General features: G+C 42.1%; 1 protein-coding gene across 1 annotated transcript in view; it reads right to left on the reverse strand.

The window, feature by feature from the left end:
• Positions 1-1,036: 1,036 nt before the first annotated feature.
• The window catches only part of Fshr (follicle stimulating hormone receptor), a 163,289-nt gene continuing 150,706 nt past the window's right edge, over positions 1,037-13,619 (reverse strand). Inside the window, exons 9-10 of the mRNA XM_051175246.1 lie at positions 6,430-6,615; positions 1,037-2,327 (exon numbers count right to left, since the gene is read on the reverse strand). Of these exons, the coding sequence (XP_051031203.1) occupies positions 1,097-2,327; positions 6,430-6,615 (1,417 nt within the window). The 3' untranslated portion in view covers positions 1,037-1,096. The remainder of the gene's footprint in view (positions 2,328-6,429; positions 6,616-13,619) is intronic.

The raw sequence follows: 13,619 nt of genomic DNA on the forward strand, positions 1-13,619 counted from the left end.
GCATGCCATATAATAGGTGTATTTTCCATTAGAGTTCAGCCATAGCAGCAGAAGCAATCATACATATGCATGAATGCAAATACGTGTAGGTGGTAAATATTTGTAACAGGGAATTGTCTCTCTTGTGTTTGGGAGGCTGGCTAAGCAGGATGTGAGAGGATGTTGTCCTCACATCTGATGTTAGAGCTCAGCGTCCTCGGGGCTTATGTCCTCATAAAGGAAAGATCATGAGCATGTGCTCAACAAACACAGGGTGTAACCCCAGGGGGACAAACTGAGCCCCTTTGCTCTTCCCATTGCTTCCGACCTTGGTGATGAATACCTTACAGAAGTTGTATGCTTTATTTATCACCTTACTAAAAAAAAAAAAATACAAAAGAACAAAACAGGTGATCCAGAACTTACTCAGAGAATCCAAGGGAGGATCTGGGGGATGCAGGGAGGTAGAGTGATTGCCCAGTACGTGACCTTGGCAGCTTTGAGTAGAGTCAGCTTTAGAGCAATGTAGTATTGGCCACAGCACAGCTGCTGCCTTTTTTTATTTTTATTTTTTTCCTAAGAATTCTTTGGGTGGCCCACCCTGACAACACACAAAGAAGGGGTTTCTGGAAGATGTAGTTGAGCCACTGACCCATTACAAAGCTGTTATGGGCATTCATCAACTATTTGCATGATATAACACTTCTCTTGGAAATTCTTGAAACATCAGATTACCTCATCCTGGCTCTGCCTCGACTTAAGCAGTTTCAGACAACTCACTGAGCTATTTGAGTCTTTTTTCCCTTATTAGTAAAACTCCATGAAAAAAATCCCCCGCTCAGCCTACTGAACATGATTTTTACAAAATCAGTTGAGGCAATCCAAGCAGAAACATAAAACAAACATGCCGCAGTATTGCATTACTTTAATTGCTGTTACCAGTAATTCAGTCCTTAAATGAGTCATGTGACAGATTCATAGCTCCTGATCAATTTGGCATGCACATTGCCAGGAAGATGAAATTAGATGTGAGTGTAGAAACACTTGCCTGTCATGGCCTACTCTTCAGAAGGAAGTCATTGTCATTTGAGGTGATGATCCATTTTCACATTGCATTTTAGTTCCGGGCTGAATGACTCAGAGGGACAAGCATGTAACTGGAGCTATGGGTGACTCTGGGAGCTGACGGGCAGTGGCCTTTTCTTGCATGGAAGTTGTGGGCAGTAGATGAGGTTTCTGTCCTATAAATCTGGGCTTGTGTTTCATAACAACCAAACTTGCTCATCAGGATGAAGAAATCCCTGCGGAAGTTCTTGGTGAAGATGGCATAGAGGAAAGGATTGGCACAGGAATTGATGGGGTAGAATAGGACCAGGAGGATCTTGGCCTTGGACACAGTGATGAGGGGCACCTTGAGTGAGGCTGAGATGGCAAAGAAAGAAATTGGGGCCATGCAGAGGAAGTCAGTGAAGATGAGTGTGGCCATGCGCTTGGCAATCTTGGTGTCGCTTGATGAGGACACGATGTTAGGGTTCCTCACTGTGAGATAGATATGGGTGTAACATCCACAGATGACTACAAAGGCCAGGACATTGAGGACAAGGAGGGCCATCACATACAGCTGTGACAAAGGGCTGTCAATATCCATGGGTAGGCAGATGCTCACTTTCATATAGCTGCTGATTCCAAAGATAGGGAAGAGAGCAGCTGCAAAGGCAAAGATCCAGCCCATCACCATGATGCTGGCAGCATGTCGGAGCTGTACCTTGTGTTCCAGCTGCATGGCATGAGTGATGGTATGCCATCTTTCCAGGGTGATGGCTGTCAGTGTGTAGACTGATAATTCACTGGCAAAAACGGTGAAAAAGCCAGCGGCATCGCAGCCTGCTCCCGTTTGCCAGTCAATGGCGTAATTGTGATACTGGCTTTTGGTATGGATATCAACTGATGCTATGAGTAGCAAGTAGATTCCAATGCAGAGATCAGCGAAGGCAAGATTACACATCAGGAACCGAGGCACGGTGAGTTTGTATTGGCTGGTAGTTAGGATCACTAGCACTATGATGTTCCCAGTGATGGCCAGGATGCTAATAAACCATATCAAGACTCTGAGGATGTTGTACCCCATGATATCTTCACATGGATTGAATGCATCTGGCTTTGGGGAGCAGGTCACATCAACAACTTCATTACATAAGTCGTAGTCAAATTCACTGTACATCATGTCGTTTTCTTTCCCATAACTGGGTTCATCATCTATCAGAGAGACGTTCTGATCCCTGACCTGAGTCACATAATCAATATCTTGCCTTAAAATAGATTTGTTGCAAATCGGATGAAGTTCAGAGCTAGAAAAACACAAAAAGGAAAAGAATCAGCATCCTGGGTACAGAATGGCAAATATATTACCATCCTTATACAAAGTAGAAACAATAGGGTTCTTTCTTAAGATTGCTTTACTTTCCAACATCTTGTCTGCCCTTGAGGCTGACTCATGGGTTAATGCTGTTTACTGTAAATGAACAGAACAATGTGTGTATATATATTCCTAGAGCCGGATGGCCCACCAGGGAAACCATCTGGCCACAACCTGAATGTGGAGAGGAAGGCGCCTGGGACTAGCTAACCCTTGCTGCTAAGTACAAATAATTTACAGACTTGATATTATCTCCAGTCCTTTCCTTCCCATCTCCATTCATATATCTTCTAGCATGCCTGGGCAGACATCCTCCTATTTCTGTAGTCTAATCACTAGAAGATTATGCTCTCTGACATGAATGAGGGCTTATTTGCTAGTGTTATCTGCCCAAACCAGGAACTGAGAGTGTGTAGTTAATTCTCAGGCAGCTCCATCCGTTGGCTCTTGAGTTCTCAGGCTATTGAGGGGCAAGCTAATTTTCCTGAAATGCTATCAGGATCTTGGGCTTCATCATCTCACTCCCCAGAGGTGACAATAGGTCTCAGGCATTCATTTGCCCTGCAAAAATAAGCCAATGTCTCTCATAGGAAGTAGTTCCGTCGTGGGTGGCCCCAGAGCAAATGCAAGTTTTAAAGGATCCTAGTTTATTTGCAGGTTGCAACATCTCTGGGGAGCCACTGAATCTTCTCAGGACACCATCCCCTCTGTCTTTTCCTTTAAGCCCAAATATATAACAGACCTTGTCAGCAGGATGGCTGCACTTGCAGAAAAAATTGAATGAAATCCAGGTGGTATATATTCAACCTACAAGTGTATGCATAGATATCTACGAAGACTCTCACATGGACAGAAATGATACTTTTGTAATGCAAAGCCTTAACCAGTGTGATTTGTTTGCATGGGGAGAATTCTTGATGGAAAAAGAAATCAAACATACATCTTCTTTCTTCAAACATCTACCTTTACTCTTCCTTCCCTTCCTGCTCAAGGGGAAAGTTCACAGCAATGTTAAATGATAGTTTTTTTTTCTCAAATTTAACACAATCTCAGAAAGCAGGGAAGTAAGAAAGAACATTAAAGCCCCTCAAATGCCCTCATAAGAAGAGGCAGATGGCTGAGAGAGGAGCAGCCTACATTTGCTTCTACAGGATGTGAGCTTGTGTGTCCAGTGTCACAGACTAAGATTTCCCCTCACCCTAGTGGGAAGGGACATCATGGAGAACCTCAATCCTTTTTCTCTCACCATTGGGGAAATGAACTAAATGGCCAGAAGTCGTTTTATCTTGACCTTGGAGATTCTTTTTTCTTTCTGGAGTATCATCTTTTATTTTAGAAATTGGAAAGATTTCTCAAATCTGTCCTTGCTACACTAATGAGGTCAGGTAACACACATAACTGGAAATGGCTGGCATGGGGATCCAGGACATTATTGGGTTTAGTCAGTGAACTAGAGTGAGGCAAGCTCCAGGACAGGTATAGAGGGGACAAGAGGGCCATTCTGTAGTGCCTAGTTTGAATCCTGTCTCTGGGTTAGTTGCAACCCAGCCCTAGGGGCAGAAAGTAACTTCTCTGGTGCTTGCCAGATTGCTTTCTGGCTTGGTGGAATTGGAACGGACTTTACTATGTAGACAAAGTCTCCTTTTCTGGAGTTCCTGGATTTAGTAAAGAAGATTCTTATCATTGATGCTACCACCAAACTACTTAATAGTGAGCTCTCTTTTACTTGAAAGATGTCACCCACTGGCATGAGGTATTAGTGTCCCTTGAGATAACAAAAAGAGACAGGTAGCTGGGGGGGGAAGAGCATCCCTCAATTTGCTTCTACAGAATGAGAGCTTGTGTGTCCAGTGCCATAGTCTGACCTGAGGAAAACAAGTGTTGCCTTATAGTATTTGGCAAATCAAGCCTCAATAGAATAAGAAATATGAAGTTAGCATAGTGACAGTTTAAAACTGCAATTCCAGGACTCTAGCCATTGATGGGCTGAAGCTGAGTAGGTGGCAACAGAGAGTACCCCAGAGCCTGAGCTTTGGGAGCAGGCAGAGCTGAGCTTTGGGAGGTTCTCTTTGGTCAAGGTTGATCCCATTATTCAGTGGCTCTGAGCCCTGGGTTTTGCCTTTGTTGGGAGGGAGCCATTCTGATAATGATGATTCTACCTCAGAAATAGGGATGAGATGTGCTACATTGTGTGTGGTGGGGAGTATCCTGCTTTGCCATCAGTATGAAGAACAGTTGCTGGTGGTCACTGAGTTCATGTTGGGGTCCAGGCCTGTTAGGGACATGGGAGTATGTGCCACTGCACATTAGTTTAGAATACAGCTGTAAGGAAATGGTCTCAATACAAGGAAACTAAAAGAACAAGAGAAAAACAAAGCAAAGCTAGCTGAGCTTAGAAAACATCATTGACAATTAAGGGGTGTGGTTGACCCAGCATTTCAACAGGAGTCTAGGAGGGCTGTTAGCCCAAACCCATGGTATCATGGGGGCTGTATTTATAGTGTGAGCACTATTCCCAACCAGGACCAGAAGTACAAATTCATCAAACAGCTCAGGGTACAGATCTTGTTATCAAACCCCTGTTCATGTGATAAGTAATGAAATGACACTATTTTAGGAATAAATGTTGACATCATCTTCTGAACAGAACAGTCATTTTGTGTTTGTTCATCTGTGTGTGAATCTATTAGGTGAGAGGAAAGAAAAAAAGAAAATGAACACCTTCATTTTGGTATATGGTGGGAGATGTGTGGGCCACTTCTTCAGTGCCCACCTACAGGCCTTGATGAAAGCTATAACAGGGACCTAGAAGGTATGAAGACCAAGTGGCCTAGAGGATCCAGAGGAAGCTTTCTGGTAGGGTATACCTAAGGCAAACTTGAGGTTTCTGGGGGAGAGAGTCCTAAGGCTATGTCCATGTACCCTGGTGGTGGCAAGGGCAGAGATCTCTTATCGACAAAGTAAAAGAATTCTTCTTGTGGTTTACTGGCATAGAGCCATATAATATACCAGCCGCTACTCTTATGGTGAACTTAATATTCTTGGAGATTTTTCCTGAGGATGCTCTATTGTAGGGTCTTTGTAGTAAATTAGCTAGACGAATCCTTGTCTGGACTATGAATGAGGCAAGCTGTTTGCCTCAGCTAAGGCCCTTAGGAGCTCTAGCTGTTGGGAAGAAATTCGCCATCTATGAGATGTCCCTAAACCTTGATAGTTTCCTTGTGATGTACCCCAACTCTGAGAAGCAAGCCCCTTCCTGCTGTTCCTTCATGTAGGTCTCGGTACTTTCCATTACTCTGGAGGCACTTTAGGGAGGACATGGACTGTCTTGATGTTCTTTTTTCTTGCTTTTCTTTTGTGAATTGGCTACTGTAGCTTGGTGTGTGTTAAAGGCCAACTAAAGGCTGACTGATTGGTGAGAGTGCATTAAACAGTAAAATTGGTGCTTGGCTACTCCATAAGGAGCAGGCTTCATTTGGCTAAATGAGATTGCATAGATTGACTCCCATTGGTGAGTTCAGGGGAAAATGTGATGTTTGAGAACACCTGATAATTAATACCTTCTTTTTCCCAATATGTCCTTTTAATGTCTGGAGTGTAAGGAATCTCCCTCCAAAACTGCCATGTCTCTCCCCTTTCCAGATCACATCTATGATTACTGTAACCTTTAAAGAGCTACCACCAGGTCCTGGCTCTGTTTTGGTTATCCTGTTTAGGTGTGTGACTCTGTAAAAGCCAATGCTAAGAGATGTCTTAACCTTTGTTCTCTCCTGAGTTGCTGAAGTCCGGGGATGCATCCGAGTGGCTTAGTGTGCTTGGTAGATGTAACAGGTGTGGACACACTTTCTAGAAGGCATTTTTGCTTCCCTCCTCCCCAGCTGAATTTGCTATCAGTAGGACAGAGCATTTGCATATTTTATGGGATGGGAAATTTATGAGGTATAGAGTTTGACCCTGGAAAGACAAATTCATACTGATTCTCCACTGTGGGAAGGCCCATGCCAGACTTCAGGGATGGACAGAGAAGGACTCACATTTGCCGTCTCCAATTGGCAAAGGCACAACAATGGCTGGGGTAGGTGAGGCTGGCCTCCATAAGAGTGACAAACTTTTCCAGGCTAGGAAGCTTTTTTAAGCTGTAAGTGGATCTGGCTCTCAGCTTCTTCAGGTTTTCTAAGCCATGGCTAGGCAGAGAATGGACCTTTGTCCTTGAGATGTCTCTATAAAGAGAAAAGGTAAAAATATACCATGGTCACATTGGGTCAAAGGTTTTCTGTTTCTAGTTAATAGACAAACTAGCAGACATTCTAGTAAGATGATTTTATTTTTTTTTAATGTGGGTGAGAAAGCAGACTCCAGCTAAGCAACAAGGTCAATACTCAGTTCAAAAAGATGTTTGGGTTGCATAAGAGGAGTCCTGGCTCTATAGGAGTATTTAGCTAACAGGCTACCTTGGAAATGGGACAGACCTGACTGGTTTGGGTAGAATCAGTCATCTTTCTTCTGTAGTTGATTTGTGCCCCACCGAGATGGAGATCATTTTTCTCCACCATGAGGCCAGCTATAAAATTATCTCTAGTGAACTGTGGTAGAATCTGGGGCCTGAATCATAGAAAATGAGAAGAGAACAGGACCATACAGGAAAGATGAATCTGACAGGCAATAGATACAGCCTCAGCCTGAAGTTCAGATGGCAGATAGATAGGGGGCATGAACTTGGCTTTCATGGCAAATTTATATGATGTGAGATGTCCTTCTGTATGCTGTGAATATGTGTTACTTTTATTGGTTGATGAATAAAACTGTTTTGGCCTGTGGCAGGGCAGAATATAGCTAGGCAGGAAATCCAAATGAGATATGGAAAGATGGCAAAGTCTGGGAGATGCCATGTAGCTGCTGAAGGGTAAGATGTCAGAATATTATTGGTAAGCTATGGCCATGTGGTGATATACAGATTAGTAAAAATTGGTTATCTTAATTTTGAGACTAGTCAGTAATATGCCGGGGTCATTGGTCAAACAATTGTAATTAATATTAAGCCTCTGAGTGTTTATTTGGGAACTGGAGAGTGGAAGAGAAACCTCTGTTTACACTTATATGAATATATATCCTGTCCCTGTGCCTATTAGATCTGGTGTAACTTTGGTCAAACTATTTGTTTTCTGTGTTTCAATTTCCTCATCTGTAAAGTGAGAGTATACAAATCATACCAATCCATAGCGAAGGAATATACGGAATATAAGGAATACATAACGCCTGGCCATTATAAGGAGTAAACACCACTACATGCACACACACACACATGCACATGCTCACACAGAGGCCAGCTTTTTAAGAGTGTCTCTGGCTGAGTGAACTAGCAGGGGTCTGTTAGAAGCTGGTACAGTGCACTTCTTAACTTGTGTGCTGTTCCTAGAAGCCTCTGAGTCCCAACCTTCCTGGCTGCTGCACTTGTGTGTGGGGTACACTTCTGGTGTCAACACTGGCAGCTGTAACCTTCAAAGCCCACATCATCTGGTAAGGGCAAGGGGGTCTCAATGACACCATCTTGGCTCTGTAGCAATCATGGCTTCATTGTGAGTGGGAGCTCATGACGAGTGTGGTGGCAGATGATGGCTTGGATGGTTCTTTTCAGTACCTCTAGGGCACCCTTGGTTAGACTTGAAGAAGAATCTTTTAATGTTGACTTTCTCTGTAAGTCAAAGCAGTAGGCACTCAGAGCAACTAAACCCCAAGTGTGAATATTTCTTTGCTGCCCCATATGTTCTCACAGGCGGGTGAAAACTGCAGCCTCGAAAATCCCTCCTCTCTGTGTCATTCTCTTGCTCAAAGGTTTATCATGGCCTTCTATTGCCCAGTGAAACCTCCTTGACTGCTGCTCCTTTTGCCACCTCTCTTTTCCAGCCATACTTGTGTTGCTTGTCTGTATACGATGTCACTTTGCACCATTCCACCAATCTGCCTCTTAATTTTTATAGAAATAGTGCTTACCAAGGCCACCTCTGGGTTCCCACCACCATTCCCTTTTCCTGAAATGCTCTATTTTGCACCTATGCTCCTTAATTTCTTCAGACATCTCCTCTAATTTCTTTTTGATTTTTCAATTTTATTTTATTTATCTTCTTTCTGTCATTTGAATATTTATCCAAACTTATACATGTTACCTTAGTTTCACACTATGTGGCTCTGGCTTCCAAATGCATATGCCAGTTCAGATCTCCAACAAGACTCCATAGGAGCCCATGGTTTTGATGGTGTGTATGAACATCAAAACTGGACTTTTCTTGTAAACATGTTCCTCTTATTCTCCCTTTCAGCATGTTTCTCCTGTATCCTTCCCCTGTTATTCAACACAGAAACCTGAGAGTTGTCCTTAATTCTTTCCTCTTTGTCACTTGTACATCAGTCTCTATCATCTCAGATGGCTTTTGCTACTTTTTTGTTTTGCTTTTGCTACTTCATTGAGGAGGATAACCAGAGTCTCTGCATGGACAGATGAAATGGGCCCATAACATTTCTCCCATGGCCATCTACTTCCCCTGCCAATGCAATCTTCACACCATAACTTGAGCAAAATATTTTAGAATGCTAATCTGTTGCTGAAGTTTCTTTCTTCACTGGTCCTGCGGCTGTTTATCCCCAAATAAACACACAAAGACTTATATTAATTTATAAACTGTTTGACTGGTGGGTAGGACTTGTTATTTGCTAGCTCTCCGTTTAACCCATTTCTATTAATCTATGTATTTCTACATGGTCTTATCTAACCGGAGAACATCCAATGTTGTATCTTCCCAACTGCCATGTGGTGTCCTCTTGAGGCCTCTCTCTGTATCACCTCCCCATCATTCTCCTTACCTGGTAGCTCTGCCTATCCTTTCTGTCTGGCTACTGTTCAATCAGTGTTTTATTCATCAACCAATAAGAGAAACATAAACACAGAAGGACATCCCCTGTCACCAATCAGAGTAGGACCTCAAAATTTTCAACAAGTTCCCATGGTTCTTATGAGAAAGGACAAATCACTATGTGTGGTATACCTGTCCCCTGCCTGGTTTATATTGTATCTATTCCATGCCCTTATCTGTGCTCCATTCTGCATTGCAGGAGGGCTGACCCCTGCTGGGTCTAGTTTTCACATATCACCTTGTTAATTGTGGGTGGGAGGCTTGGGAGATAGCAAGAGAGCATCACTTCTTACACCTTTTTGCCTAGGCAGCATCTGCATCTCTTGCAGACATTATTGAACAGATCTGGGGAAAATCTAGTTCTTCAATTTTCTCTAGTTCTTTGAATGCAGGATGTCTACTTGTCGCCTGCTCTTTGAGTCCTGGGCTCAGAAGAGGCTATCTACCACCGATGATCCAGGTTGCAGGTCACCTATTAGATAGTCATGTAGACTGGCATGCTCAGAACCAGTAGTTGCCTTTATGTGGTACTTACCCATGTTATAATTTCCCTCTTGTCAATTAAATCAAAGTTGCTTATTGCAATTAAAATCCTCTATACTTACTGATCCCATCCCCCCAAATCCTATCACTACTGAAGGAAGGACGCCATTGTCTCCAATTGTGATTCTGGATTTGGATGCTTCTTGTTTGGTTATTTCTTGCCATTATATCCTTGGTTATTTTTAGCTCTGTATAAATTTAGAGTTATTCTTCCCATGATTTTCTCCATATATGCTAATACCTGCCTGAAACATCTCTCATTTTTCCTCCTAACATTGTTATGCAGGGACACCCATGGTCTCAGTACCTACAGTGTTCTTCTCTATTTTCTGTTACTGTGTAACATGTGCCTGGAAAGCCTTGGGAATTAAACAATGTCTTCTGGTTCCTTCTCTAAGATCATCCACCTTGTTGCTATCTCTTCTTGGATGCCTATCTAAACAACACGCTAAGATTTAGACACTAAACATTAAGCTCTTGATTTTTCAACAACTTTTCACCACCACCACCACCACCACCAACAACAACCACCACCCTGTTCCGCTTGAAGCACATTGGATGTTCCAACTAGCCATAGACACATTTTAATGGCACCCTTGACTCTGTGTTCCACTTCCTGTATTCAAACTTAGAAAGACTTGTTGTTACTCCACATATACAGATCTAACTGTTAACACTTCTCCCTCATTGCTATCACTACAGTGGCCAAGTTCAGGCGTTCCAGGTATGTTTTCTAGTCTTCATCTTTAAATTTTAATTTTGCAGATCCGGGGTCCCTGTAAGATGCAAGACTGGTGCAAACTATTGCCAGCTGAAGAGCCTCACTGTAGTGCTAAATAAGTCAGCTATGCTCAACATTTCTCCTCATTGTTTTAGAGCTTCACAACTCCTGTGCTCTGGGAGATCTTTCTGTTATTTTTTTCCCTTTTTCTTTAGGCAAGCCTTCTTTTGACCAGCTCTACTACTGACACAAGTGCTCTATTCTCTGTGAACAATCTCCAATTCCCCTTTCCTTGGGGGTCTTCCTTTTTCTCTCAAATGTAGAAGAGCTCACAGGCAGAAGTTCAGGTACCATTCTTTATGTTCAAAGATCTGTCCATAGAATGAGATGTTAGCTTTAAAGCTGATCAGGGGAAATTTAAACTGGCCACTAGTTATTTGTCAAGAACATTTCCCAAAAGAAAGCAAGATAAAACTGAAGACCTTTTTTTTTTTTTTTCTTAGTTACATTCCCACTTGACTTTGGAATATGTATGTGATTCAGATTAATTTTCAATATCCGATGAAACAAACTTTTATATTCCAAAGAATTTTATCCTGCTATCTAATATAGTTGCTGGTGATTAAAGGCTATTGAAAATTCTTTAATCATCTTTCTATTTGCCATCTATTTGCCCTTACCTGGAAGCTGAGAAGAACTGTGAGGCACCAAGGCAACAGAATATGGAAATGTTGCTACTTGGGTTCTGAACATAGATTTTAAGAGCATCATTGGCTTCTGAATTGGTGTTGTAGAGTCCTGGGCTGCGAAAGAGCTCTAAACATCCCATGGCGGTACATGTGTCTAACCTTTAGATGCTGCCGTGTGATATTGTTGCCTGCAAAGTTCACATGGGAAAACTGCACAACTGAGCTTCTAAAAAAATCACACACAAAGTCTCATAATAGTTTAAGTAAGTTTATATACATTTCTATCAGCAGGGACAAAGTAAGTCATGTTCAGTGTTGTTTGAGACATAACAAAACTATTATCCCATTTTCCCCCTGTTCCACTATGTACCTGTGTATGCACCCCCACACACTTATTTCCTGATTATGATTTTTCCAGATAACTTAAAAATATGATGTTTGCTTTTATAATTCCTATGTAAAAATTCTCCTCACCTTGGGAGGGAAAGGCAGGCAGATCTCTGTGAATTCAAGGTCTACAGAGCTAGTTCCAGAACAGGCTCTAAAACAATACAGAGAAACCCTGTCTCGAAAAACAAACAAACAAACAAAATTCTCCTCACTTCTACATGGCAAATACCTATGGAATGGAATGAAATAGACACAGTTATTCATGTCTTTACTAAAGTAGATGATTGCAACCTAACTGGCTCATTTTAGCTTTTAATCTGGAACTGGGGATCCCCAGTGATCTGGAAAAGCATTATTTCCAAGCGTCTCTAGGGATAATACAGATCACAGTTGAATCAGTGAGTATAGATTTATCTTAATCTATGTGTGTGGGCACCATCCAGTTGTCTGATGTCATTCTTCCTCTCATTTCTGTAGCTAGCACACCCTTCTTTTCCTGTCCCTCATATAGTAAAATCCCAGGCTCACCAGCATTTGGACTTTGTACCAGTAACTTCTTGGACTGTCTGACCTTTAACTTGGACTATGCCATACTACCATGCTCTCTGGTCTTCCCTGCTGCAGGTGGCCTACAGTGGTCTGCTCAGCTTTCACACTCACATGAACTAACTCCCTGATGAACCTCATCTCTTGTATCTCTACATCTCTCTATGTCACAAGTTCTGTGTCCCTGGAGAAGTGTGATTAATGCAATCACTGTGTGTTCAGTGTCATTTTGGTTAGTATTTGAAGACAGCTAAGACTACAAAGCAAAACACAGTGAGAGCCATTCTGGATAATTGTGTTTTAAAGAATACAGGGAACCATGGGATGGGATGAGAACTCTGAGCTTTGAAAACAAGACAGAAATTTACAGTTTATATAAGATGGAAAAATGACTCATTGAAATCTGGATTTTTGTTTTTGTTTTTTTTTTTTTTCTTTTTTTTTTTCAGTCAAGAACCTGGAGACGTTTACACAGTAGATTTCTAACAAATTGTGTATTAAATGAACTGTAAGGAAAAGAGATAAAGGCAGAAAGGACATAGAGTGGCCATTATACATTTCAGTTCTGAATTGATAAACTCTGTCTTTTCATACTCTTAACTCACCGGCCACAATTCATCGTGCTGTCTAGGATGGTGGCCCATGCCTGCAACCTCAGTAGGTGAGTGGCTGAATCAGGAGGGTTACTGGAATTTCAGTGGTAGCCTGAATTACACAGTGAGTTCTAGGCCAGCCTAGGCTACAGGGTAAGGCATGTTTCAAAAATCCAAATTCAAACCCAAACCAGATTCATGGTATTGTAATTAGCACTCTGTTCTGTTACCAAAGCATATTCTCAGTATGCTTATTGAACTGGGAGGTAGCATTTATCCTTCCACCAAGTACTTCAGGTTGGTACTGTTTTGGTTTAAGTTTTTCTGTTCCTTACGCGTAGTCCAGTGCTAGAGACACAATGGGAGGTCTCCTATTGAATCCTTAATGAGTACCCAAAAATGTTCAGTCCTGCCCTTGTTCCTGGTGGCTGGATAATGTGGCAGGAGCTGTGGGCGGACTTGTCTAATCCTTGTCTTTTAGCCTGGATGGGTTGAATGACTATAGTTTTTCACTTCAAAATATCATTTTGGTTAGCATTTCAGCACATGTCTATTTTGGCAATGAATGATTTTTGAAATTTTAGGCCTTTCAAAGTACCAATAGAGACACCACAGGCTCATGGCTGGGTCCCCAGGGGTTTAGTAATCCTAACTTGTTTCACCATTGTTAGGATTCTTGGTACTGAGTTCCAGAGTGGCAAGGGAGAAATGACACCGAGGCAGGAGAGACAGGAGAGGCAGGAGTTAAATAGTGCTCTATGGCCCTTAATAAAGTCTCTTATAGCCACTGCCACAAATTTGATTTGAACAATTTCTATTTTTCCCAGCAAAGAT

This window comes from Phodopus roborovskii, unplaced genomic scaffold (genome assembly GCF_943737965.1).
Source record: "Phodopus roborovskii unplaced genomic scaffold, PHOROB, whole genome shotgun sequence".
NCBI classification, from domain to species: domain Eukaryota; kingdom Metazoa; phylum Chordata; class Mammalia; order Rodentia; family Cricetidae; genus Phodopus; species Phodopus roborovskii.